This window comes from Hyperoodon ampullatus, assembly GCF_949752795.1.
Source record: "Hyperoodon ampullatus genome assembly, chromosome: 5".
Taxonomy (NCBI): domain Eukaryota; kingdom Metazoa; phylum Chordata; class Mammalia; order Artiodactyla; family Ziphiidae; genus Hyperoodon; species Hyperoodon ampullatus.
In genome coordinates this window covers 146,009,713-146,037,167 of record NC_136918.1, presented here as the reverse complement: position 1 = coordinate 146,037,167, position 27,455 = coordinate 146,009,713, and the positions used below count along the sequence as shown (strand labels likewise).

General features: G+C 59.3%; 1 protein-coding gene across 1 annotated transcript in view; it reads right to left on the bottom strand.

Annotated features, from left to right (window-relative positions):
• Positions 1 to 5,773: 5,773 nt before the first annotated feature.
• COL6A2 (collagen type VI alpha 2 chain) overlaps positions 5,774 to 27,455 on the bottom strand; it is a 37,708-nt gene continuing 16,026 nt past the window's right edge. The window contains exons 2-28 of the mRNA XM_079705048.1: positions 22,127 to 22,266; positions 21,370 to 21,968; positions 21,078 to 21,098; positions 20,263 to 20,328; positions 19,572 to 19,625; positions 19,445 to 19,489; positions 19,127 to 19,153; positions 18,872 to 18,898; positions 18,728 to 18,772; positions 18,099 to 18,152; positions 17,608 to 17,670; positions 17,277 to 17,339; positions 16,933 to 17,022; positions 16,213 to 16,275; positions 15,599 to 15,665; positions 15,313 to 15,371; positions 14,935 to 14,997; positions 14,620 to 14,670; positions 14,280 to 14,315; positions 13,974 to 14,036; positions 13,811 to 13,873; positions 13,601 to 13,636; positions 13,374 to 13,419; positions 12,847 to 12,999; positions 12,234 to 12,686; positions 12,087 to 12,125; positions 5,774 to 6,861 (exon numbers count right to left, since the gene is read on the bottom strand). Coding sequence (XP_079561174.1) covers positions 6,263 to 6,861; positions 12,087 to 12,125; positions 12,234 to 12,686; positions 12,847 to 12,999; positions 13,374 to 13,419; positions 13,601 to 13,636; positions 13,811 to 13,873; positions 13,974 to 14,036; positions 14,280 to 14,315; positions 14,620 to 14,670; positions 14,935 to 14,997; positions 15,313 to 15,371; positions 15,599 to 15,665; positions 16,213 to 16,275; positions 16,933 to 17,022; positions 17,277 to 17,339; positions 17,608 to 17,670; positions 18,099 to 18,152; positions 18,728 to 18,772; positions 18,872 to 18,898; positions 19,127 to 19,153; positions 19,445 to 19,489; positions 19,572 to 19,625; positions 20,263 to 20,328; positions 21,078 to 21,098; positions 21,370 to 21,968; positions 22,127 to 22,265 — 3,084 coding nt within the window. The 5' untranslated portion in view covers position 22,266 and the 3' untranslated portion in view covers positions 5,774 to 6,262. The remainder of the gene's footprint in view (positions 6,862 to 12,086; positions 12,126 to 12,233; positions 12,687 to 12,846; positions 13,000 to 13,373; positions 13,420 to 13,600; positions 13,637 to 13,810; positions 13,874 to 13,973; positions 14,037 to 14,279; positions 14,316 to 14,619; positions 14,671 to 14,934; positions 14,998 to 15,312; positions 15,372 to 15,598; positions 15,666 to 16,212; positions 16,276 to 16,932; positions 17,023 to 17,276; positions 17,340 to 17,607; positions 17,671 to 18,098; positions 18,153 to 18,727; positions 18,773 to 18,871; positions 18,899 to 19,126; positions 19,154 to 19,444; positions 19,490 to 19,571; positions 19,626 to 20,262; positions 20,329 to 21,077; positions 21,099 to 21,369; positions 21,969 to 22,126; positions 22,267 to 27,455) is intronic.

Below are 27,455 nucleotides of genomic sequence, written 5' to 3'. Positions count from 1 at the left end.
AGAGTTTCTGCTGAGAAATCAGCTGTTAACCTTATGGGAGTTCCCTTGTATGTTATTTGTCATTTTTCCCTTGTTACTTTTTTTTAAATATAATTTTTAAATTTATTTTTAGCTGCATTGGGTCTTCGTTGCTGCATGCAGTCTTTCTCTAGTTGCAGTGAGCAGGGGCTAGTCTTCGTTGTGGTGCATGGGCTTCTCATTGCTGTGTTTTCTTTTGTTGTGGTGCATTGGTTCCAGGCATGCGGTCTTCAGTAGTTGTGGCACGTGGACTCAGTAGTTTTGGCACATGGGCTTCATTGTTCTGCAGCATGTGGGATCATCCGGGACGAGGGCTTCAACCTGTGTCCCCTGCATTGGCAGGTGGATTCTTAACAGTGCGCCACCAGGTAAGCCCTCCCTTGTTGCTTTTAATAAGTTTTCTTTGTCTTTAATTCTTGTCAATTTGATTCCTATGTGTCTCAGTGAGTTTCTCCTTGGGTTTACCCTGCCTGGGACTCTCTGTGCTTTCTGGACTTGGGTGGCTATTTGTTTTCCCATGTTAGAGAAGTTTTCAACTATAATCTCTTCAAATATTTTCTTGGGTCCTTTCTCTCTCTCTTCTCCTTCTGGGACCCCTATAATGTGAATTTCGGTACATTTAATGTTGTCCCAGAGGTCTCTTAGGCTGTCTTCATTTCTTTTCATTGTTTTTTCTTTATTCTCTTCTGCAGCAGTGAATTCCACCATTCTGTCTTCCAGTTTGCTTATCTATTCTGCCTCGGTTTTGCTGCTATTGATCCTTCTAGTGTATTTTTCATTTCAGTTATTGTATTACCCATCTCTGTTTGTTTGTTCCTTAATTCTTCTGGGGGTTTGTTATTTAATTCTTCTAGGTCTTTGTTAAACATCTCTTGCATCTTCTTGATCTTTGCCTCCATTCTTTTTCCAGAGTCCTGGATCATCTTCACTATCATTATTCTGAATTCTTTTTCTGGAAGGTTTCCTATCTCCACTTCACTTAATTGCTTTTCTGGGGTTTTATCTTGTTCCTTCATCTGGTACATAGCCCTCTGCCTTTTCATTTTGTCTATTTTTCTGTGAATATTGTTTTTATTCCACAGGCTGCAGGATTGTAGTTCTTCTTGCTTCTGCTGTCTGCCCTCTGGTGGATGAAGCTATGTACGAGGTTTGTGCAAGCTTCCTGATGGGAGGGACTGGTGGTGGGTAGAGCTGGGTGTTGCTCTGGTGGGCAGAGCTCAGTAAAACTTTAATCTGCTTGTCTGCTGTTGGGTGGGGCTGGGTTCCCTCCCTGTTGGTTGTTTGGCCTGAGATGATCAAGCACTGGAGGCTATAGGCTCTTTGGTGGGGCTAATGGTGGACTCTGGGAGGGCTCACACCAAGGAGTACTTCCCAGAACTTCTGCTGGCAGTGTCCTTGTGCTCATGGTGAGACACAGCCAACCCCTGCCTCTGCAGGAGACCCTTCAACATTAGCAGGTAGTTCTGGTTCATTCTCCTCTGGGGTCACTGCTCCTCCCCCCGGGTCCTGATGCACACACTACTTTGTGTGTTCCCTCCAAGAGTGGAGTCTCTGTTTCCCCCAGTCCTGTCGAAGTCCTGCAATCAAATCCTGCTAGCCTTCAAAGTCTGATTCTCTAGGAATGCCTCCTCCCATTGCCGGACCCCCAGGTTGGGAAGCCTGACATGGGGCTCAGAACCTTCACTCCAATGGGTGGACTTCTGTGGTATAATTGTTCTCCAGTTTGTGAGTCACCCACCCAGTGGTTATGGGATTTGATTTTATTGTGATTGCACCCCTCCTACCATCTCATTGTGGCTTCTCTTTGTCTTTGGATGTGGGGTCTCTTTTTTGGTGAGCTCCAGTGTCTTCCTGTTGATGATTGTTCAGCAGTTAGTTGTGATTCTGGTGCTCTTGCAAGAGGGAGTGAGCGCACGTCCTTCTACTCCGCCATCTTGAACCAATTGCTCCTCTCCAGTTTGATTCTAATTCTGTTTATAATAGCATTTTGGTTACAGAGTCATTTAAAAATTTTTACAGTCAAATTTATTATATATATGCTTATCAACTACAGGGAAGGGGAGAAGGATCTAATTACAGTTTTTGTTTCTCTTTTTTCACTGAGAATGCTACTAGGGCCACCACCCCCACTATCCCCACCTGGGTGGGTGCCCTTGTGGGCCCCTCACACCATCGCCGGAGGTCCTGGCTCAGCCCCTCACCCCTGACCTCCCTGGACAGCAGCAGGCCCAGCCGTGCGAGCACAGGTCCGTCCCCGGCTGCCCGGAGTTGGGGCATGGGGCCTTGGGGGCAGGGAAGGGAGATGGGCCTTTCTGTCTGGGGAGCACAGCTATACCTTGACAGGGTGGTCCTGGTAGAATCTTACTTCCTGATGGAGGCAGCTGAGTACAGGTAGGGTGGGGCACAGAGGCTGCCCTGGGAGGGTCAGCTGGGCCTGGTCGGAGCACCAGTCCTGGACCTGGAGGGGGTTGTCCCAGGGGTCTGGGAAGGGCCTCAGGTGCTCGGGGGCAGCCGTGATGGGGACTCACTAAGTCAGGCCCGAGTGGCCACCGTCGAGCTGTGGGACTGTGTCCTGTTGGCCCCGGAGTGGCCTCCTTGTCCTCGCAGCCTCCTTGCTGGGGCTGCAGCTCTGCTTCAACCCCACCTGAGACCTGATGGGGCCCTGCCCCAGCCCTGTCCTGTCATCTCTCTGTCCCCCAGCCCTGCACCCTGCCCAGGCCTTTCTAGGGATGGCTGGAGGCTGAGCCTGTGCCTGGGGAAGTTTGGGGAGGTGACTTTGGGAAGAGATGTTGGTGTAGAGGGGTCAGTGGGAGCACACTGGTGAGGTGGTGTGTGAGGGGTGATGGTGAGAGGTGTTACCGTGGGGGAGCTGGCGAGGAGGCCTTAGTGAGGGGTGTGGGTGACAGGTTGCTTGCTACTGAGAGGGCGTTAGTGACGGGTCTTTGCTGAGGCGGTGTTAGTGGGGGGCGTTCTTGTGGGGATGTTAAGAGGTGATGTTTGTGAGTGCATATTTTTGAGGGTATGTTAGTGAAAGGATGTTGGTTTGGGGACTTTGCTGACGAATGTTCGTGAGGGACAGTGTGAGGAGACGCTGGTGGGGAGGCCTTGGTGAGGGGACATTTGTGCGAGGACACGAGTGAAGTGATAATGGTAGAGACAGCGTGAGTGTGACTGTGGGGCCGTTGGTGAGGAAATTGTTGAGGGAGCGTCTGTGAGGGACCCTCCTGGGAGTATATTAGTGAGATGACGTTAGTGAGGAATGCTGGTGAGGGGACATTTCTGAGGGGACACTTCTGAGGGGACACTAGGGGATGTTAGTGTGGGGAACTAGTGTGGGGAACTAGTGAAGGATGTTGGTGAGGAGGCTGGTGACGGGTCGTTACTGAGAGACGCTGTGAAAAGTTATTGAGGGGACACTAGTGTGGGGACGATCGTAAGGGCTTGTTGGTGGGGTAACACTTGTGTGGCCATTGCTGAGTGGTGACCGGATGGTAGTGAGGGGACGTTAATGTGGGACGTTGGTGTGGGGACATTAGAATGTTGACACTGGTGAGGGTCTTGGGTGGCAGGGTGTTTGTGCAGAGATGCTGTTGAGGGGCCTTAGTGTTGGGCTGCTCGTGAGGGGTGTCGCTGTGGGGATGCTGGTGAGGGATGTGCCGCTCCCAGAGGCAGGAGTGTGGCTGCTCCTTTCGGACACTTTGAGGGCCTACACACTCTGGCCTGAGTTTGTCCTTCCTGTGGGGGGTGGAGTTGACAGGCATGACATCCGCCCAGGCTAAGGGACCACCTCGAACACTGTGCCTCGGTCACAGAATAAGGGCGTGTTTCCTCAGTATGAGGACCCATGGCCCTGTGCACACTTTTGAGGTCTGGGGAGTCCACTGGGCTCCCCCGAGGACTGCACGCTGCTGATGCCTGCACAGCAGCTGTCGTGGGAGGGTTCCATGGCCACTCTGCTGGCTTCCTTCTGTGACCTCGGCCCCAGGTGAGCCCATTTGGGTTCATCTGTGCTGAGTCTCCTTCCCTCATGTCCCCTGCTCTCAGGGGACAGGATCCATGTCCGAGTGGGGCTGGGTGGTGGTGAGCAGGCAAAGTGGGGGCCCAGCTGACCCCGGCTGTAGAGGAGGGCCTGAGGGTGTCCCGTGTGTATGACGGAAGGCTCTTACAGGAAAACGCAGAACCCTAACTCAGACACCACACGTGGCAGGGAGTGTGTCTGAGCGTCCCTCCAAGGGGCTGAGGGCTGGGGACGTGGGGCCTCAAGGAACAGCCCTGAGAGGGAGCTGGTGCCCTTGCCCTCCAGGGAGGTCGGAGCCCCAGGGTAGAGCGTGGGGGACACCAGCGTGGCGGGAGCCCTGCAGGTCCCCAAGGTGGCCTGCGCCCTGGAAGGACCCCGCCCACCCGCTCGCCGGGGTTGTAGGCCGGAGTCACGGAGAGGGACGTCCTTTCTTCTGCAGAGGGGACCCCGTGCAGGGTCCAGCGGGCGGAACTCCAGATCCGTGGAGGGAGGGGCCCCTGCCTCCCCCCCGCCCCCGCCCCCGCCCCCGCCCCCGCCCCCGGGAAGTTCACAGGCGCCAGCCCTGCGGCCCGAGGCCTGGGGCTGCCGGGCTCTCCTTCTCCTGCAGGCGCTTTGTACGGTTCTTTGCGGGGAGGGAGGAGGGCAGAGGAAGAGAAGATACTTGGTGTGACGCCCTGCCTTTCAGCTGCAGGCCGTGTGGGCAGATGACAGGAGAGGCGGAAGTGAGTCGGTCACCCCCAAAGGGGGGTCAACAGGGTGTCCTCGTGTTCTGGGCTGAACTGTGTCCCCTCCCCCAAATTCTCATGTCCAAGTCCGAGCCCCCAGTACCTCAGAATCTGACCTTATTTGGAAATAGAGACGTTGCAACATCATCTGTAATTAGTTGAGATGAGGTCATCCTGGGCTAGAACGGGCCCTAATCCGAAATGACTGTGTCCGTGTCCAAAAGGGAAACGTGGCCGCGGAGGAGCGACGCGAGCTGGCGCGCCTGGAACGGTCCCTCCCGAGAGCCGTCAGCGGGGGCGCGGCCCTGGGGACACCGGGACTCCGCCGACTGCTAGCCTCCAGGCTGTTGTTGAAGCCCCCAGGTTGAGGTACTTTGTTAGGCCAGGCCCAGCAGACTAAACAGCCTGGGATTTAACAGGGCACTTCCCAGAGGGTGAACTTAAAAGACCTGGGCGTCTGGACAAAAAGTCACTGCGGCTGCCAGAAAAAAAGAGCCTCTCTCGCATTTCTCCCCTGCCTATCTATCTATCTATCTATCATCTATGTATCAATCATCTATCTACTTCTCTCTCACCTGTGTACCTATTATCTATATATCAATTATCTATTTTTCTCTCATCTGTGTAGCTGTCATCTGTCTACCATCTACCTGTATCACCTCTCTTTCTATCATCTGTCATCTCTTTATCATCTATCTCTATCCACAAATATCCTCATGCAAACCAGCAAACATCCCTAAAGTGCTCTGGCCCCGTTTGGGGGACATAGTGAGACTTCACTGACCAAATACTTTGTTTTCAGCCCAAAGCCAGCTAGACAAAGGTGGATTCCACGGTTGAGGCCATCCAGTCGGTGCCCTTGGGAGTGGGGTGCCTGTAAGGACAGGAGGCCAGGCCCGGCACCCTCTGGGTGCACAGAGCAATCCAGGGGACCCCGGGGTATGACCAGTCCTGGGGCTTATGTGAACGGTCTCAGCATCCCCACTGGCACAGACACTTGGAAGGTGGGGAGCAAGCGGGGTTAAAAGCCTTTATTGGACTGAGGTGTGTGCACACAGGGAGGTGCAGGGCCTGCTGTCACAGCTCAGTCTGATGGGGGAGGTGACGCCCAGAGACCTGGGAGCGGGGCCAGGAGGGCTGGCAGAGCGCCTCTGGAGGGCACTCGGCGGAGGACAAGTCTGGGAATGAGGCTGGGCTGAGGGAAGCCAGCCCCAGATGTGCTTCCCGGGAAGCCTCTGGGGCCCCGGGAGGGCACAGAGGGCAGGACAAGGGTGGATGGTGAAGAGGGGCAGTGCGCTCAGGGTGTCCAGGGCTGCGGGATCCCCGGGAGGAGCTGGGGTGGGCGGGGGTCCTCCACTCCTGACTTTACACCCACACGTGGAGAGATTGAGCCCTCAGTGCGCCGGACCTCTCAGGTGGGGTCTGAGTAGCACCACGGACAGGAGAACAGCGCCCGCGGGGCAGGGGTCGCAGGGCTGGTGGTGGGGGCGGGCAGGGGGCGCTAGCAGATCCAGCGGATGAACCTGTCGAAGAAGCCGGGCTGGGCCAGGCTGTCGTAGTCCTTCTCGCGGAAGACGGCGGCCGGGTCGCCCAGGCTGATCTTGGAGAGCACGTCCGCGTCCACGTCGCTGCCCACGGCCACCACGGTGGGTACCACGCTCTGCTTGCGCATGGAGTGCACCGCCTCCTCCAGGCTGTCGTTGCCCGTGACGCCGTCCGTGAGGAACACGAAGTCCAGCTCGGCGTGGCGGCGCGCCCCGGCCCGCGCGCCGCGCACCACCTGGTTGATGGCGTGCACGATGCCCACGCCCACGTGTGAGAAGGAGTTGAGGTAGCGCGCGCTCGCCAGTGCCTCCTGGATGACGGTCAGGTTGGAGGTCAGCGGAAAGGCCACCTGCTGCTCGAGCGGGCCTCCGAACTGCAGCAGCGCCACGCGCGCGTTGAGCGGGTCGTCGTCCCTGCGCGCCAGGGTCAGCCGCCGGGACACCTCCTCCACGAAGCGCCGCGCCTTGTGGAAGTTCTGCTCGCCCAGCCGCTCGGAGCCGTCCAGCAGGAAGACGATGTCCACGGGCCGCTGGGTGCACTGGGCCACGTACAGCTCTGGGGGCGAGACGGGGTGGTGCGCGGGCGACCTGGGTGAGGCCCCGCTGCCCCGCGCCAGCCGCGCCCCCCGGGCCACGCCCGCCCTGGCCACGCCCCGCGCCCGCCTCTCGGCGCATACTCCACACACAGGAGCCACTCAGACCGCTGGAGATTCACCCAAGATCACCGGCGGTCGGCGGTCGGGAGCCCTACACAGCACCCAGGACGTGGGTCCAAGCTCCTACCCTGTCTCCCTGGGACCGACATCGTCTCTGCTGGTTGTGCTCCCACCAGGAAATGTACCCAAACCTGAGGCTGAGGGGTCCCTTTCCACTCTCCCAGCACCATCTCTGCCCAGTGACCTCCTTCAGGCCTCACGGGCAGGAAGGCAGGGATCAGCAAAGCCCCTTCTTTTGGCCCAAGAATTGGATGCGCCCAAAGGACCACGGTCCATGGGGAGTAGGGGTGGGAGAGAGAGGTGTCATCACACCTGTGATTGTGTACAAAGACCTCATGGAGATCCCCAGACGCAAGGACCCACCTCTGGAGGCTGGGCCGTATCTCTCCCAGCCCTGGGAGCATCAGGGAGAGAAGGGGCCTGTGTCCCCTCGACTGGCCCAGGCTTTGGTGGGCAGTGGGCACAGGTGTGGCCAGACCCCTGTGGCAGCCCGAGTGACTCCCTGTTACCTGAGACCCTTGCCCTCATCCGGGCAGTCACCAGCCCAGGACATGCTGGACAGTGTGAGGGCAAGGCTGCCACCAGGGCTGAGGCTGGGCCTCTGAGGGACGTGGGCACCTCTGCACAGCCTGAAAGCCCGCTCCGAGCGGGACCACAGGCTGGGTCTCCGTCCAGCAACGCGCAGCCAAGCCCCTCACCCAAGGCACTGTGGAGATCTCAGCTCTAACGGCCGACGGGGCTCGGCAGGGGCGGGGCTGGTCCCCCCTCTTGGGTCCAGCTCCTCAGCCCCATGGGCACCCTCCTGACCTGGGCAGGAGAGGACTCCGTTCACAGCCCAGGCGTGCTGACCCAGGGCCGGGAGCACAGGGATCCCATCAGAAGGGGGTCCTGACCTGTGGCACCAACCACAAGGGGCTCAGGATCCTGCTTGGGCACCGCAGGCACCAGGTGCCCTCCTGCATGGGCAACCCCCGAGGTCCAGGAGAGCAGTTCACCCCAGCAAGTCGCTGACCACAGCACACATTCACACTCCTTGTTTTTCAGCTTTTATAGAATGCATGAGATGCGCTCACAGCACCTGAAGGACACTCTTGGGTGTGTCGCCTGCAGCACTGGGCTACCCACAGAGGAGCGAGTGTTTCTGGCAGATTTTTTTTTTTTTAAAGGAGCTTATTTATATGGCAGCGCAGCTGAAGAGCAGCTTTGGCTTTAAACCCACAGAGCTGGAGCTGGAGCTGAAACCGCCCAGCGAATTCCCCGTGTGCCCCTGGGCCTCTAAGTCCCTGCGGTCAGAGTCAGAAATGCAGGGACTGCTGGTTTGGGGGTGGTTCTCAATGTGTCAACCAGGGGGACGAGAGAAGCGCACAAGGGGTGACCTGGGCACAGAGGCCAGAGGTGAAGCCGGGAGTTAGGGCTGTTCATGAGGCTCTGGTCTTCCGTCTTTCTTTTTGGCGAAATAATGGCCCCCAAGAGATGCCTACGTCCTAATCCTGGAGCCTGTGACTATGACCTAATATGGCAAAAGGACTTCGCAGATGGAATTCAGTTAATAATTCCCTTGAAACGGGGAGACCCTCCTGGATTATCCGGCCCTAAATGCCACCACAAGTGTCCCTGTAGGAGGGAGGCTGGGGCAGGGCGGGGCGGGGGGGGGAAGAGGAGAGGCCATGTGTCCACAGAAGCAGAGACAGAGCTGGAAAGGCAGGAAGGGCCCTCCCTTAGAGGCCCAGAGGCCGCGCGGCCCTGGGGCACCTTGCTTTTGGACTTCTGGCCTCCAGACCAAGAGAACAGCTTCCTGCTGTCTTCAGCCCTGCAGTGTAAGGTAGGCAGCCCCTGGGAGCTACTGCAGCCGGTGGGGCCACACCCCGTGGGCTCAGCAGAGCGCCAGCACGGTCTCAGGGTCCCCCACGATGTCCCTGTGCACCAGCTTAAAGGCATCAATGAACAGGTCCATCCAGTCCTGCCGCTCGCCTCCTGTGGCGAACTTGGCCCTCTCCGCGGTGTAGACCAGCACAGCCACCAGCCTGGAGTAGGCGGCTGGGTCCTGTGTGACCTCCGTGGCGTTTAGCAACTGTTGGATCAGGGGGATGGTCCTGGGGAAGGAGGCGTCCGGGCCCTCTTCCGTGCGGAGGAAGGTGACCGGGGGCTCGCCGCCAGGCCGCGGTCCATCTGCGGGGGATTCCAGAGAAGTCTTTCAGGGACTTGGTCGGCGTGATCGGGGCTCCAGCTGCCTCTCTCCTCTGAGACGAGGAGGGACCGAAAGCTCAGCGAGGGGGTCAGATGAGGAGCCGGGGAGGCTGCAGCTCCGCCGTGGTCAGCACGGGGCTCCAAGGCGAAACAAATGGGTTTTGGGGAGCCCGGAGGAGACGGGGAGCAGAAGCTCAAGAACCGCAAGACTCTTGGCACAGATGGCTGCTGAGACTAACCAGGTTCTGGCGGCCCTGCCCTGGGACGACCCCAGCCCCTTAAAATGCTCAGCACTACCGGACAACTTCCTGCCTGTTCCAGCCCGGCCTGTGATAGGCAGCTGGGCCCCCTGAGCCCCTCTCAGGGCGGTTTCTCCAGCGGCTTGTGTACAAATCCTCCTCCGCCCTTCACCTTCAGACATAAACCTCCCCACCCTGCGCCGTTGCCCTGAGGACCAGGGAGCAAACGCTCAGTGCGCCCCACGCTCTCCCCGTCCCATCCCGTCCCGTCCCGTCCCGTCCCGGGGGAGGTCAGAGCCTACCCTCTGGGCCCCTCGCTCCAGGTGCACCACGGCCTCCGGTCCGCAGGGTGCCTCGGGCACGTCCAGTTAGCTCGCCCGGGTGGCCTGGCCTCACGGCCCCAGCCCTGCCCTGCGCCCTGCCTTTGGGGCGCCCAGCCTTCCGGAGCCTCCTGCCTTGGCGTGGGGAGCGGGGCTCAGGGCTCCCTGGCTCTCCCCCTCCCGCAGCAGCTGTCGCGGAAGAAGACCTGCCTTGGCCGCCTTTGACTGGTGTCCGCCTTTGTTTCTCTTTGACAGCCTCGTGGTTCTGCCCCAGTTGAGAGGCCCCCCTGGCTTGGTCCAAGCCCAGATGTGGCTGAGCCTCTGGGTGGAAGGGGCCATTTGGCCCAGTAGGTCAGGGCTGTGCCAGAGCAGGCAGCGTCCACCCAGCGCCCCATTTGCTCAGCCCTCAGCGAGCGTGCCAGAGTCCACTCGTGTCACGGAGGTCATGTGTAAATGCATATTCTGTAGTTACGTCTACTTTCTTCCCTTCTGGTCACAATGTCTAATTTACTTGGAAATTTCAAATCGCTTTAAAGGAGAATGAGATTGTGAGTTTAGCAGAGTGGGGACTTAGGAGAACGGGGAGGGGTCCCTAAGGGGGCTGTTCCTATTCACTGTCAGGTCCTGGAATCTCAGGGGAAGTGAGATCACCAGCATTACTCTAGCATCCAAACCAAAAACATCACACGAAAGGGTGTGACAGCCCCAGATCTCTCACAAACACAGATGCAAAAATCCCCAATAAACTATTAGCAATCAACTCTAACAATATGTATGCATTACACATCATGGCCAAGTGGGATCTATCCCAGGTCTTGGAAGGCTGGTTCAGCGCTCAAAGCTCCATGAACATAACCCATTACACCAGCAAGCTAAAGAGGAAAAACCACCTGATCGTATCAACAGGTGCAGAAAAAGCATCTGACAAAATCCCGCACTTGTTCACGACAGACTCTCAGTACCTAGCAATGGGGGGCCACCCTCAGCTCGATAAGGAACATCTACAGAGACCCTCAGCGGACTCCCCCATGGTGAGAAATTCACAGCTTCCCCAGCAAAATCACTGCTGGGCCCTGGCACCAGGGGCTGGGTCAGGTTTCTGCCCTCGAGGGGCCAAGCTGACCACGGGACCCGCACCCTGGGAGGAGTCAGGCGCCCTGAGGGCAGGGGCACAGACCAGGGGTTAATTGGGTCTCTGCGTGGTCCCTTTAGCCCCCGGGGGAGACTGGGCTTGGCGCTATTGGGCCAGCCTCTGGGGTTTGGGGTGGCTCTGGGCGCCACACACAACCGTCTTCAGCTGACTCTGGGGACCCCAGGCCCAGGCCGTCTCTGGGATGACCCCACAGCTTGCCAATGGCCATGGCACAGTCACTGGTGCAATCTCGGCGAGCACTTCCTTGGAAGTTCTCTGTCAGAATAAGTGTGCGGACCCCTGTCCCCAACTCAACATGGTCCCTTACCTCAGGCGGCCTTGGTGCCTTTGAACCTGCCTGGGGCCCCCTGACGCCCGGGAGGAGCCTGCCGGGACACTGACCTTGTGGCAGACACGGATGTGGACGCAGGCCCCAAGGTTCCCATCAGTGTTGGACCTGCCAACAGTCCAGCCCGACTCACCCTGCCCCCCGCCTGCTGCGGAGCCCCCACCACCCAGAGCCAGCCCCGGGGGCCCCTCCGAGGCAGCAGCAGGATGCAGAGGAGCTGGTCAACGCATCCTGCCCCTTCCCCGCCCCGAGGGACCCCTTGGGGGCAGCCTCCGTGGGTCCCCAGCCCCCAGCCTCCTGCTCTAGTGCAACCACGTAGGGCTCGAGGCACGGCCCCCTAAACACGTCTGCTCCGGAGGGAAGAGCAAACCCCAGCCGCCAGGCAGCAGCTCAGGGCGTCAGGGCAGAGGCCCGCTCTGCAGTTGCCCCCGTGGCTGTGGATGTGTTCGCCTCCCTGAGGGTTTAAGACCAGCCATTTCACTTACTGGATCCAGGGCTTCTGCCTGCAGGAGCCGGGCGGCCCTGGCGTGTCTGTGCCGCTGGGCACCTCAGCCCACGAGGCCGTGAATCTGTGTTCCAGACCAGCGGCCCGAGAGCTTAGCGCACCCCCTCCCCACGTGCGCCAGGTGGGTGGGGTGGCCGAGTGACTCCAGATGTCAACTGCACCCCGAGCCCCCTCCTAGGAAGTGCCGGGGTCCCGGAGGCCAGGCCACCGCGGGTCTGGAATCCGAGGCTTCTCGCTGGGGTGGCTGCAGCGGCAATTCCTAGGGTCCCTGCACGGCCCTACCCCCCGCCCTGGCTGCCGGCTTGCCCGGGGGGCCAGCGGCGCCCACGTTACCTGTTTGGCAGGGAAGGTCCGGGCACACGATCTGGGGGTCTAGGAGAGAGGACAAGAGGCGGGGGTCCCGGTGGCTCCTTTGGAGGCCTGCGGAGACCTGGCCCCGCCCCGGCCGCACGCCCCGCCCCTCCGCTCCCGCGGACTCACCCGGGCACAGCACGTCCTCCATGTCGTCGATGAACTTCTCGGCCACCAGGTCAGAGAAGAGCGTCATGTTGCGCACCTGCTGCGGCTTGTCGCAGGCGATGGAGTACAGGTTCTCGCTCTCGTGCTTCTCGTGAAACATGTCCCCAATGCCGATGGCCGTCACCGTCACGTCGTGGTTGCACAGCGCCCGCAGGTTGAGGTCGTCGTCGCGGGGGTCGTGGCGGCCGTCCGTGATGACCACCGCGAACACGCGGGTCTTCTGGCGCCGGCTCTCCTTGATGAGCTGGTTGTAGGCGAACTTGAGGGCCGAGGGCGTCCAGGTGCCGCCCGCGATCCACTCAAGGTTCTTGACGGCCTCCTTGAAGCTGGACAGTGAGTCGATGCGCTCGTCGTCCAGCTGGATGGCCTCGAAGGTGCCGTCGTGGCTGTACTGCACGACGCCCACGCGGGTCCCTGCGGGTGGGCGCGGGCGTGAGAGCGGCCCTCGGCAGAGCTAGGACCCCTCCCGTGGACTTCTATCCGGACCTCAGGCATCCTGCAGCCCCTCTGCTCAAGAATGCGGCCTGGCGCCCCCTGCCCTGCTGGACCCCCACCCCACTGCGGTGCCGCTGACCCGTCTCCGACTTGGGGTCCTTGGCGATGGCGCCCAGCCTGTTGACCACGTTGATGACGAAGTTCTTCTCCAGCGTGAAGTTGGTGTAGCCGATGCTCTCGGAGCTGTCGATGACGAACACCACGTCCAGAGCCCCACAGCGCTTCTCACAGTCTGCGGGGGGCGGGATGAGCGTGCGGGGCGGGGTGAGCGGGGGCGTGGCGAACGGAGGGCGTGGCGAGCAGGCTGGGAGGGGTGAGCGTGCGGGGAGGGTGAGCGTGCGGGGCGGGGTGAGCGGCGAGCGGAGGGCGGGGCGAGCAGGTGGGGAGGGTCGAGCGGAGGGTCGAGCGGAGGGGCGGGCGGGTGACAGCGCTGATCCCCGGTCCAGGGAGACAGCCTAAAACCCCAGGGGCGTGCAGCCAGGTGCACCGTGGGAAACACTGAACGTGAGCGGGAGGGGAAGACTCGGATGGATGACCCTGACCCCGGGACAAGAGCCCCCAAGGACACAAGTGTCCCAGTCCAGCCTCGTGGGGGCCGCGACTCACCACAGCACCCGCACGTCTCCCTCACGTAGGTCATGACGTCGCACTCCTGTGACACAGCGGGGTCAGCCCCCAGCCCAGAGCGCAAACCCTGGGGAGGGGCTGGAAGCGCTTCTATAGGAAGCCTGTGGCCCCTGCCCGCCTCCTGCTCTGACCTCACCCCTGCTGACCTGCCCTTCAGATTTTTAGGAGGGAGGAGGACCCTGAGTCCCACCCCGACTGACACCTACCGTGAGGCCGGGATCTCCTGGGGGGCCAGGCTCTCCCTGGAAGGAGGAAGGGTATCAGTGAGAGGTGACACCTGTCATGGCCGAGGCTGGGAGGGCTGGACTTGTTCTCACGCGGCCACTCCAGGACCCCTGCATGGTTCGGGGTGCCTGTTGGCCTGGCTGGCCCAGGGACTGTGGCCCGAGGGCCAAAGGGATGGGCGACTGACCTACCTCGGGTCCTGGCGCTCCTCTCTGCCCCCGCGGGCCTGGCTCACCAGGGGGACCAGGGTCTGCCTGAGAAGGAAGAGGGCATGTGGGCTCCGGCAGTACCTTGGGTGGTGCCCCCACGCGGCCCTGCGCCGGGCAACCGTCAACAGGGAGCAAAGGTACTCACAGGCTCGCCCTTCTGGCCTTTCTTCCCGGGTTCTCCTTTGGACCCAAAGTCACCTCTGCCCCCCTGTGACACAGGACACCCGTGTTAATAACGCAGAGAGCTTGGCAGCTGGCACTGCTCCCCTGCCGTCCCCCAGCCCTCCAGGGATCTGCCCAAGAGGGACACGCCTTTTCAGGAGGAACCTGTACTCGGCAGTGAGGGGCGGTCAGATGCAGCCCCACACGGCGGCATTTCAGGGCGCGGCCCGCCCCCACCAGCAGAGCTCAGCAAGGAGGCCCGCTGCACAGACCACCCCACGGTACGTACCTCGGGGCCGCGGGGGCCAGGCTCGCCTTTCTCTCCCTGGGAAGCAAGCACAGGGGTCACTCAGCACTGGGCCGAGGGCTGATGGCCGTGCAGCCCCCTCCCTTCCCTGACGGGTGGGCTTGGGTATCGAAATCTGTACAGAGCCACAGAGGCTATGGGAGAATGTTTGATTCCTGGGGGACCTGCCTCTGCTCTTGATGGTCCCCCCCACCGCGACCCCAGCCTCACCCTGGGCCCGGCGGGGGGCCCTGGCAGGAACTAGCAGGAACCTTCCAGTCAGTGGAAGGCCCTCCCGACAGTGCCCACCCCTCCCCCTGTCCCTGGCCCCCCCAGGACTTACAGGTGCTCCTCGGGGTCCCGGGTAGCTGAAGCCAGGCCTGCCGGGGTCTCCCTGGGGGGACACGGGAGGACAGTCAGGGCAGGGCCAGTGGAAAAGGTGGAGACTGAGTCAGTCGGCCTGGACTGGGGGTGGGTGGGCAGGGCCCGCCTTGGGAGGACATGCCACCCCTGAGGGTGAGAACACGGGCTGGGGTGGGAGGGTGCTGCCCAGGCCCCTGATGTCCTCCCTCACCGAGGGGGCAGAGCCAGCATGCTCCCGGCAGCCTTACTCAGGAGCCCTGGCCCATCCTGCCTGCTGGGTGGGGAGGGGGCATACCTTGGGGCCAGGCTGTCCCGAGTCTCCGCGGGGGCCAGCGTCCCCAGGGTCTCCCCGAGATCCCTGAGGGAAGAAAGGAAGCAGGGAGTCGGCACAGACGGGGCTGACCTCATCCAGCTCTGACCCCTAGGCAGCATCGCTGCCCTGCAGGGCTGGCTATCCTGAGGGTCTCTCCTCTGCGTGCCACGTCCCGGCTCCCCCTGGCACACCCCCTGCCTGGTAAAGCCTGATCCCTCAGGGCAGGATGAGGGTGTGAGGTGCGTGGGGGCCCCTGGCTCACTGTCCCACTGCCCAGGTTTACTGTGCGGACAGTATCCTGCCTGCCCACGGACAGGAGGACGCAAAGCCATGGGCCCTCCCAGGCATCCTGCTACTGACCTGCTTCCCGGGCTCTCCAACAGTCCCCTGGGGACCTCTGGGTCCAGGTAAACCTCGGTCTCCCTGGAAAGAAAAGAGACGAGGGCGCTTCAGAGACGCTGCTGTCACTCACTGTGGACTTCGGCGAGGGCGGGGGGCCCTGCTGCCCTCCAAGAGGTCCTTAGCCCTGACCCCAGTGGCCCCAGGCAGGGTCTGCAGGGCAGAGGGCAGGAGAGGGGCAGGGGGCCCTGGCGGTGCCACCCCAGGAGCGTATGTGGCCTCTGTGGCTGCCCACCCGCTGCCCCACTTGCCTTGGCTCCTTTGTTGCCAACCTCTCCAGCCAGGCCCCGGGGCCCCTCAGGGCCAGGGTCCCCCTGTGGGAAGACAGGCCAGGTTAGTCTGGGGGAGGTGAGGAGAGGGTATCATGAGCTCCCCAGACGATGGAGGGTGGTGCTGGAACAGCAGGCCTGCCCGCTCAGCCTCATGAAGCAGGGCAGGGGTCACCAGTCCCAGAGGAAGGAGCCCCTCCTTTGAGACCTTCCCCCACATCTCACAGGGAAATGGCTGCCCTTGGATTTCACCACAAAGACAAAGACCTCCTGCGCCAGCTACAGGAGCACATGTGTGCGGGGGGGATGCTGGGGGGTGAAGCAGTGCACAGCTTGCACAGCTGTGCATGGCGTGCATGGAACTGTCCTTGCCCAGGCCTCTCATCAGGGAGTGCCTCCTGCTCTCCCAGACCCTGCAGGGAGCGCCCGCTGACGGTCAGGCGCCGGGGGTTGCCTTTGCTCTCCTAGGTGGACCGTGGAGGGGGTGTTGGTCATCCCTCGTCACAGGGGCTCCACTGGCACCACGGTGAGACTCCAGTGTAGACACAGACACGGCAGACAGCGCCCGAGGCTCCCCCGTGCGGACACTCACCTTCTCGCCCTTGGGGCCATCGCTGCCTGGGCTGCCCTTGGTTCCAGGGTCTCCCCTGCGCCCCTGCAGAGAACAGGCACGTGGGAGTGTGGGGTTCCAGGGTGGGAGCCCCACTGGAACCCCATACGGACTCTGGCTGTGGGGTCTGGGGGCCCCTCGAGGGCCTCAGCCTAGATCCTGTCCTCTGCTGGGTCGGTTTGGTCCCAGACGAGGATTTAGGAAATGACGGGGGCTGGTGAGCTTGTAAGTCCGGGAGTGCAGGTGACGTGACTGGGACCGAGCTTGGACCAGCTCTTCGTGAAGTCCCTCTGTTCCCTTTGGATCGGGATGCGTCCCCTCTGGGGGTCAGCCCTGGGACTGGGCTCCACCCACCCCGTGGCGGGACCCTCAGGGATGGCTGGGTGGAGTTGCCGTGTGGACCTGCAGAGTGTGTGCCTGGGTCTAGGTTGAGCCCTCGGGGGCTCCTGCCAGGGGGGCAAGGTGGGGCCCCGGGGCCACTTAATGGGCACCGAGCGTCCGGCAGGGGCGTGCCTGGGCCCCGCAAGCCACTCCTCAGCAGCCCTCTGTGGCGGCTGCTGTGCGGGGGCCAGTAGGCTCAGCTGGAGAGGCCGGAGGACTCTGGGCTCACAGAGGCCCAGAGCAGCGCGCGCCGAGGCAGCCCTGCGGGAGGGTGCGGCAGGCTGGCCAGGGTGCCCAGGGCCTGTGGGCAGGTGAACTCACGGGCTCGCCTTTGGGGCCTCGGGGCCCAGGCCCACCCTTGGCTCCTTTCAGGCCGGGACTTCCTGGGGCTCCGGTGTTGCCTTGGTAGCCCTGCGGGGAAGAGAGAGCTCAGCTACTGCCGCGACCTGCCCAGACGGGCAGACGGCTGTGGGCATGGCCCAGCCCGTGCGGACGCATGCCTGCCGTCTCCGGTGGGGCCGTGTCTCCCTCACGGTGTGGTGCGCTGTCACCTGGCAGCAGGGACAGAGAGGCTGGGGGCGCTCAGGGCCCAGGGCTGGCCTGCCTGCCCACCCCCCGCCATGGGGCACCACGGAGTGTGGCCGGAGCCCGCCGGGAACACTTGCCTTGCTTCCTTTTGCCCCGTTTTCCCCCAGGGGCCCTCTGCGTCCGGGGCGGCCAGGGTCCCCCTGGAAAGGTTTGGAGAAATCAGCCTCGTGCTCTTCAGATGCCAGCAGTGGGTCAGGACCCCGGCGGGGCTGGGGGTGCGTGCTTCCCCTCCCGTGTCTGTGGAGCACGTCCCCCTGTGTGGGCACCCACGGCCCCCTGCCTGGTTTGCAGGGCCAGGGCCTCTCTGCTGGGCGTCTCGGCCCAGTGCTGCAGGGAGGGAGAAGACCCCCAGGAGGGTGGCGACCCCCTCTGCTCTGGCCGGCCCGCCACCTCGGCCAGGCCGCCTACCTTGGAGCCTTGATCTCCTGGCTCCCCAGGGCTGCCGGCTTCCCCCACGTAACCATCCGGGCCCTGCAAGAAGGGAGAGGGCTGTGCTGGGGCTCTGGCCGGGAGCTGCGCTTGCATTTTCCCCGTGGGGTCAGGGCCAGCTGACCAGGGGGAGGGTGACCAGCACCCCGTCGCTGGACTGGCTACCGGGACCCCCGGCCTGGGTGGGCAGACTGGACAAGCCGCTGGCATGGGAGCCCCTCGCGACTCTGGAAGCAGCCACTCTCCACCTGACCCGGGAGCCCCTGAGGCCATTCGTCATGTTGTGACCCCAAACCTGGCTGAACCCTGGCAGGGCTCCGGGACAGGCGGGGCAGGGGCTGGAGGGAGGAGCCCAGCTACTGGCTTCCCGCTGCAGCTTGCAGGGCTGGTGGCTGCCCTACCCACCCCTGCCTGGCGCCCGGCATCTCCCAGGGCCAGGGGTCGACGCAAAGCCTCAACGCTGTGCTCACCCGATCCCCGGGGTCTCCCTTGCAGCCAGGAGGTCCGATGCGCCCCAACTTGCCCTGAAGAAGAGGGGAGCAGAAGACGCGTCAGGGCCAGGATTTGGAGGACACGAGCGCCGACGACAGAGGTCAGTGGTGCCGGCTCGACGTGCACCGGGCACCCCACTGTGGACGTGTGCGTCAGTGGCTGTCAGGGTGGCGGTCCAGAGTCTCCGGGGTGCGGCCGGGAGCATGAGTGTCTGTGGTGCCCCCTCCAGGCGTGTGCATGTGTGCGTGCATGCATGATGCGTGCTCACCTGTGACATTTGTGTGAGTGCTGTTTGTGTACACCTGTGCACGTGTGTAAACCACCAGTCAGGCCAGACATGGGGTCTGCGGGCCAGGCAGGGAGATTCCTGCAAGGCGGGGCCCTGCTTTTCAGGAGCAAATGTCCACTTCCGCTCTTGCGAGGTTTCCGTGTGTCCTGTGTCCACCGGGTAGACGCAACCAGGGGCCACCCAAGCCGCAGGTTGTGTGCAGTGGCCAGAGAGGCCCAGAGGCCTGGCCCCTGGAAGGACCTGAGAGTCTCGAGGGCGTGGTTGTCATTTCACGGGCACCCTTGCTCCGCCCAGGGACGGAGCCCCAGTGCACTCTACCTTCTGTCCATCCGTCCCGTTCTTGCCCGCCAGGCCGGGGGCGCCCTGGAGGAGAGAGGAGGAGGGACCCCGTTAGCCCGGATGCTCCTTCCTTCTGAGCAGTGGGGAGGTAGGCACCCCGCCCCCGCCTGCCTGTCCGCTCACCTTCCGCCCTTCGGCTCCAAACTCGCCCTGCACAGGAGGAAACGAGGCCAGTTAGCGCTGCTAACACATCACAGATGCCACTGCATTAGGCCCAAGTCTACCCTTGGACAAAACACCAGGCCAGAGCAGCCCCAGAAGGCTACTACCGGCACGACACCGGGTTCCATGCCCCAGCACGGACCCCCGGCTTGCTACCAGACACTGCTGCCAGGGTCGGGGCCGTGTGAGGTCTGGCCGCCCAGAGTCCAATCTCACCTTCTCTCCTTTGAAACCAGGAACACCCTGAGGTCGGAAGGAAAGAAAAGCAGCGTTACCAGCGTGTGTGTGCTGGGACCCAGCAGGCCTGGGGGAAGAAGGGGGGATGGGGAGGTGGGGGGATAGGGGGTGGGGTGGTGGTCGTCAGGCTCGGGTGCAGAGGCGCCACCAGGGACGTCGTTGGAAATGCAGAAGCGCTTCACTTCCTTGGGGCAGGGGTGGGAGCGGTGGGCCAGCGGCTGGCCCCACCTGGAGCCAGGGAGCCCTTGGCTTGTCCCCATGTGCCCCGCCCCCCGGGCAGGGTCCACAGCAACTTGCCTTGGGTCCTGGGAATCCAATGGGGCCTTCGATGCCTGGATCTCCCTGTGGAAGAGCAAAGGGCCGTGGATGTAACCTCAGCCGTGGGGAGTGGGGGCCGCCGGGACGGGGTGTGGAGGGTACTCACCTGTCGCCCCTTCTGTCCAGGCTCTCCGGGCTCCCCCATGTTGCCCTTGGCGCCCTGAAAGCAGATGAAAGAAAAAGGAATAAATCAAGGTGGGGAGGCAGCAGATGCGTCTGGCCAGCGGCCTGACAGACGACCACACATCCCTCTCCCGAATTTAGAAAGAAGCCACGTAGTAATAACTTTCCCTGCAGCGGTATTTCAAACGCTCCGTCTCATGTCCTCAGAGGTTTCTTTCCCCTCTCCTGCCTTTACAATTTTTGACATGAATCATTGGTATTTCCGATACCCTGGCAGTAATTTTGGAAGGATTTCATTTGATACACCTCTGTTGTTATGAAAATGCAGGGCCAACCTAACCCCTTAAAACCTACTTATTTGACAAATGACAGGAGTGAACGCCCTGTATGAATTAGCACCATATTACCAAGAGGAACGGAGTTCGTGTTTCCTTATGTACTTGAGCGTGCTTGTTTACTTTACAGGAGTCTTTTATGGGCAAATCTTAATTAAAAAGTATTCCTACTTTTCTCAAAATGCCATATAAAAGGCAGCTGATAAAAGCTGAATTTTAGTTCTGCCAGGGTGAGAAGTGGTGAGTCCATCCGAGGTGCAGTGGCCCTAACTTTGGAGTTCAAGACAGGTTGGGGGCTTTCCTGGGAAGCAGAGTCCTCGGGTGGTCTGGGCATCTTACCTTCTGTCCGCGGTAGCCCTTGGGGCCGGGGGGCCCGGGGATCTCCAGACAGCTCACCTTGTAGCACTGAAACAGGAAGCAAGGGGCAGCGTGTGAGGCTAGCACCACAAGTCCCAGGAGGGAGGGAGGGGGTGCAGCCTGTGGCCCACTGGACACTGGGCCACCCTGAGCTGGGGGCTGCATGATGGAACAGACTTGGGAGGTACCCAGGAGGCCCCTGTGCCCACCAGGGGCGGGTTCAGGGGTCCACACCAGTGCCCTAGTCAAGTTTTGGAAATCAAGGCTGCATTAAGCAGTGACCAACAGTAGAAAGTATTAAAGCGCTGCTGGCCAGTCCCCACTGTGCTTGCATATGAAATCGCTGTGGTATTGAGCAGCTACTCCGGGAAAGGGTGTGCTGGTAGTATCCTGGGCCGCGAGCTGCTGCTGGGGAAGCACAGGCTTCAGGTCCTGTGCTGCAGGTCCTGTGCTGGGCACCCAGCTGGCCACCTGCCTTCTCCTCCTGGCCTCCCTCGGGTGGATGGAGTCCGTCAGCCCAGAGGGCAATCCTCAACCTTGACCCTCATCTTTTGGCTGTGTAGACCCTAACGCTGACCTCCTGCGTTTAAACAGCCTGGTTTTCGCCAGGAGCCCTTTGTCCAGACTCGAGTCTCAGGCCCCACATAGAGCTGAGGGGTCTTGCTCCCTGGCCGGCGCCCCCCTCATTGTCCTAGACCTTGGGAGCCCCAGGGAGTGGGGCACGGGTGATCGTCTCTGCTGGGTCAGAGGCCCCAAGTAGCTCCCGGCAGGGCCGGCAGGGATGGAAACGCTCTCACCTCTCCGTAGGCTTCATGTTTCTGCGGAAAAGACCCAGAGAGAAACCCTGGTTAGTGGGGAGCTGGAGACATGGTCAGCTCCGAGTCTGGGCGGGGACGCAGGACACCGGAGTAGACAGGACCCTGCCCGGGGCCCACCCTCTTCAGCCACCCCTCTCAGAGGGGGTGAACTGAGGCCCGGAGCGGTGGACTGCCTCCTGCCACGTGGGTGAGCGGATCCCAGGGCTCGGGGCCCCACGCTACGTCCCTGCTGCTGGCGGGTGGGCGTGGCCTCCCCGGGCCAGCGACTCACCATGACCTTGATGATGCGGTTGATGGTGTCCTGGTCGATCTCGGTGGAGTCGGGCCGCATGGTGGTGTAGTTGTTCCGGTAGAGCTCGTGAGGCGTGTTGGCGATGTCCCGCAGGCCCTGCTCGTTCAGCTTCAGGTTGGGCGGCACCGCGAAGAGCCGGATGCCCTCCTCGCGGGCGCGCTCCGCCTGCAGCTTGATGCCCCCGCACGGGCTGCCCGTGACGTGGCCGTCGGTGATGATCACCGCGAAGTTGACCACTCCCTTGCCCACGTGCTGCCGGACCTCCTGGGTCATGTTGGCCAGCATGCAGTCAGTGAAGGTGCCGCGGCGGAAGGAGCTGATGCCCTGCAGGCTCTTGGCGAAGGAGGCCCGGTCGCTGCCGGGCGGGCTGAACACCTCCACCAGGTCGGAGAAGTGCAGGCCGCCGTAGCGCCAGCTCAGGGCCACCTGGTCCAGGTAGAGCTCGTCCTGCAGCTGGCTGATGAACTGCAGCACGAACTGCTGCATGTGGTAGAGCAGGCTGTCGGTGGGGGACTGCATGGTGATGCTCTCCGACGTGTCCAGCACGAAGTACACGTGGATCGGGCAGTCGGCCTTCTCTGGGGACGCACACGAGTCACCGCGGCGCTGGGGGCCCTTGCGCGGGCTGGTGCCGGGCTCTGCCCGCCCCGCCTCCCCGCAGCCCGCCCCGCCCCCTCCCCGCCCCCCGGCCCCGCCCAGGCCTCGCCCAGCCTCGCCGCCCCTACCCCGCTGGTACCTGGGCAGCTGTTCCTCTCGGCGGTGTCGGGGCTGATGACCTCCTGCTGCTGAGCGTGGACGGCCCCCAGGAGGCCCCAGAGCAGGAGGGCGGAGCAGAGGCTTGGGAGCATCTTGGCAGCACCCGTGCGCCCCGACATCCTGCAGCAAAGGGAGAGCGGCGCTGCAGACGGTGCCCCGCACGCACAGCACGGTCCGAGCCCTCCTCCCCAGACGGTGGGGGCGGCACACACGCGGCCGGCCAGCAGCTGGGCTCAGGGGGCCCCTCTCCCCCTGCCCTGGATGGGCCACAAGCATTGACTGGGAGCAGAGACCGCAAGCTTTGGGCTCCGCTCCGGGTGGGATGCTCGCCACTCCTCCCTGCCCTGCAGAGCCTGGGTGCGCTGGGCAGACAGGTGCGTCCTGGGAACTGAAAACCAGTGACTGGCATCAGTGAGGACAGAGGGGGTCCTGCGGTGGGCAGGGCAGAGGGGCCGCTGGGGGCGACTGGGAGGAGGGGCCCCCGGGGAGGGGAGAGAGGCCCAGGCTGGGCCGGGGTGCGCCTTGGTAGTGGACGCCATGCTGACTGGGGAGGGACGGCCTGGGGAGCGGAACGTGGGCGCTGACGACGACAGGCCTGGAGGGCTGGCAGGCAGTGGCCTCCGGGTCCTGCTTTGTTGAGGGACGTGGGGACAGCTGCACAGGGTGGAGGGGACCCTTCTCCAGAGAGGTCACTGCGCCCTGGTGTGTCTCCGCGGGGCCTGAGGTGGTCCTGATGCTGTGGCCTCTGCAGTCGGGCGCACCCTCTGCCGGACAAATGCAGCGAGAGAACCTCGAGGTGCGGCGGGGTGGCCTGGCTGGGCTCTGGGGACACAGTGTGAGGGGAAGGGGGACCCTTCGTGGGAAGGAGAGGAAGGGGCTTGTCACCCTGCTGTTCCAGTGGGGACCCTGCAAACTGGTTCACTTGGCACCCCTGGAACAGAGGGTGAACCTGGTGAAGATGCAGCCCTGCTGGGGACTTGGGCTCTGCTGGCAGCCTGGGTCCCCGCATGGCTGGGTGCAAGAGGAGGCACCTGGAGAGCTCTGGAGGGAAGCAGAGGCGCCAGGGGCGCTTTGGTGCTGTTTTCGTGGTGATGCCCCTCAACACTGTGGAAACCTCTCATTTCTGAGAGGAGGTGAATTTGCACTTGGGTTTAAGGTGAGAGGGGTTATTCCTGGCATAGTTAGGGGCGCACAGGACGTGGTCCTGCCTCCCTCCGCATGGGGGTATGGTTAGCTCAAGAGGCTGTGAGGCTACAGGTAACAGTCATGACCCCACAGCTTGGCGACAGTTGCTGAGATTAAAGCAAGCTCCGTGGGAGTATCAGGAAATCCAGGAGGGCTTCCTGCAGGAGGTGATGGATGTGCCCAGACTGAGGGAATGGCCAGAGGAAGGAAGCTCCTGGCCGAGAGGAGTCTGGTTTAGGGAGGTCTGGGGGCAACGCTCAACTGAGGTGAGGACTAAGAAGGTGGGGTGAGGGGCCGGCCAGGGGCTCTGAAGCACCCAGAAGCCAAGAGGGAGTCGGGCTGCACCAGCCAGAGCCAAGGGTCCAGAGCCATCAACCACTGGCGATGGCCACCGTGGGACCTTAGTCAGGGGGCCAGTCCGGGCTGACCACTGGGATGTGGGCACAGCTTTGTCCTCCACTACCCCTCACCCTGCTGCCCCATGGAGGAGAGACCGCAGAGAGGGCACCATAAGGCCCACCATGTCCTGTCTGCTACAGATGAGAGGGGACAGAACGGAGGGGAGGCTTGCCCAGCTTGTTCTCCATGTGCACACATGTCACGCGCCACACACACACATCACACACACACAGACATCACACACATCACAAACACCACATACCACACACACACACACACACACACACATCACAGCACACCACACACGTCACACGCCACACAGACATCACACACACACAGCACACACACAGACATTACACACACACATCACAAACACCACACACAGCACACACACAGCACACCACACGCAGACATCACACACACATCACATACACCACACCACACACACAGTGCACCACACACACATCACATGCCACACACAGACATCACACAGCACACATAGCACACACAGACATCACCATACACACAGACATCACATACACAGCACACCACACATGTCACACATAGACATCACACACCACACACCACACACAGCACACCACACACACAAAGCACACTACACATAGACACCACACACACACAGCACACACACATCACACACAGACATCACACACAGCACACCACACACACGTCACACGCCACACACATCACACACCACACACACACAGCACACACAGCACACCACACACACACACAGCACACTACACATAGACACCACACACACACAGCACACACACATCACACACACAGACATCACCACGCACACAGACATCGCACACAGCACACCACACACACGTCACACGCCACACATCACACACACTCACACATCATACACCACACACAAAAACACACATAATAAATTAAAAGAGGCCCACATAATAAAGTGTACTGGTGGAAAATCTTACTCTCAAATGTAATGAAAAATTCTAAAAATATCTACCCAGGGGAAAAACACAATAGCAACAACAAAACACAGAAAACACCCAAAGGGAAAAATCACTCTGGCCTGTGGTAGGCACAGCCTCCAAGGGGGCCCCCAATTACTCCTGCCCATACAGAGTCCTCTTACCCCCTGAATTGTCTCTGGCCAGTATGACCAGCAGAATAACGTGGAAGTGATGCTGTGTGACTTCCACGACTGGGTCATAAAAGGCAGGGTGCCTTCGGCCTGGTCCCCTCTTGACTTGCTCGCTATGGGAGAAGCCAGCTGCTGTAACGTGAAGATGCTCAAGCAGCCTTTGCAGAAGCTCATGGGGGAGGTGATGAGGCCTACAGCCGACAGCGGTGAGTGAGCCATCTTGGAGGCAGACCCTCCACCCCAGCCAAGACTTAGATGACAGAGGCTGTAGCCAATATCCTGACTGCACCTCATGAGGGACCCTGAGCGAGAACCACCCAGCGAAGCCTCTCCTGGATTCCTGGCCTGAATAAATTACAAGATAGTAAATGTTTATTGTTTTAAATCACTAAGTTTTGGGTACTTTATTACACAGCAATAGACCACTAATAGAGGCATAAAACTTTTTCTCCACAACGTTGTAGACAGAAGATGAGACAATAATTCAGAATTTTGACAGGAAAATAAAATGACCCAAGAATGTCTCCCCAGCCAACTTATCTTTCATGTATAAGGATAAACATCTCAAAACACTAAAAATAGGGCTACCATATGGTCCAGAAATCCCACTCCTGGGCATTTATCCAGACAAAACTCTAATTCAAAAAGATACATGCACCCCTATGTTCATAGCAGCACTATTCACAATAGTCAAGACATGGAAACAACCTCAATGTCCACTGACAGATGAATGGATAAAGAAGATGTGGTATATTTATACAGTGGAATATTAGCCATAAAAAACCACAAAATAATGCCATTTGAAGCAACATGGATGCAACTAGAGATTATCACACTAAGTGAAGTTAAGTCAGACAGAGAAAAACAAATACCATATGATATCACTTACATACGGAATCTAAAATATGACACAAATGAACTTATCTATGAAACAGAAACAGACTTGCAGACATAGAGATCAGACTAGTGGTTGCCAAGGGGGATTGGGGGTGGGGGAGGGATAGATTGGAAGTTTGGGGTTAGTAGATGCAAACTATTATGTATAGAATGGATAAACAACAAGGTCCTACTGTATAACACAGGGAACTATATTCAATATCCTGGGACAAACCATAATGGAAGAGAATATAAAAAAGAATGCATATATGTGTATAACTGAGTCACTTTGCCATACAGCAGAAATTAACAAATCGTAAATCAACTATACTTCCATTAAAAATAAAAAAAGGATAAACATCTCAGATGTATATGGGCTCAGATCTATGCCACCCACACGCCATTCCTAAAAATATTCTGCAAGGGATTTCTGCAAACAATAGAGAAATGAATAAAGATAAATGAAAAGCAAAGAAACTTGAGACATACAGTAAAATATAGAAAATGAAGGGAAAAGAACTGAAGCATAAAATTAAAAGCCAGAAATTTCACATAGATCAGTTGTGACAATAAAGGTGTATGGCTTAAATTCTCCTGTAAAGACAAACTTTCCTAAATTGGGTCCAAAAATGAAACCCATCACAATGAGGTTTATGAGTCACACTTTATAAAGAAAGTCACAGATGGTGCAAAGAAAATGGAGTGGGGAGGGATGGATGCAAATGGAGAGAAAGACAGGGGCAGTGTCGTTGAGACACTAGAATTTAAGACAGAGGATGAGGGATGGGGCCCAGGAAAAGATAAAAGCTGCTGCAGTCCAGTTATAAATCTTTATGTACCTAATTTCATAACACAATATTACTTAAAGCACAATCGGTGAAAAATCAAAGAAAAAACTGACAGACTGCAACCAAGTAGAGTTTAACTCATCTTTTTATGTTATTGACAGATCATATTAAAAAATGACAGAGGATCTGAACGTCATGCTTTATAAAACTTTGATAGTAACAAGCAGGGAATATGTATTTTCTAAACATAAAGGATTTGGATAATGTGCATAAAACACACCCACGTATTACATATACACCTATGTTTTCAAAACCTACAAGTAGGGAACATACACTCTTTAAAAAATTTTACAGAATTCAATCCTAGAGTAAGCCACAAAGAAAGCTTTAATTTATTAAAAAAATGGAAATTTTACACATAAAACTCTTTGAGCTACAAGGCAAAATTTGTCACTAATAAGACATAGGAAAAAAAACCCCAAAACAAAGCACTTGAAATTGAAAAACTCTCACAAAAACTACATAGGAATTAGTGACAATGACAATGTATATTTAAAAACAAATATGAGAAGGCCAAAACTATAATCAGGGGAAAAATACATAGCCTCAGATGCTTTATGTTATAAAGTAAGAAATTAGTGTAACAAATTAGGCATGTGGTTAAAGAACAGGGACAAAAAATACTTAAAGAGATAAATCCCAGGAAAGCAAGAGAGAGAAAGTGGTAAAAAAAAAACCCAACAACAATTGGTTGAAAAACAACCTACAGTAGAATAATAAATACATCTAAGAGCTGGTTCTTCAAAAAGGCCAATAAAATAGAAAAAATTTTAGCAAGTCTAAGCAAGAATAAAAATGATGTAAACACAAATATAGAAATATACAAATTTAAGGAGTAAAATAATGATAGATGAGGAGAGTTT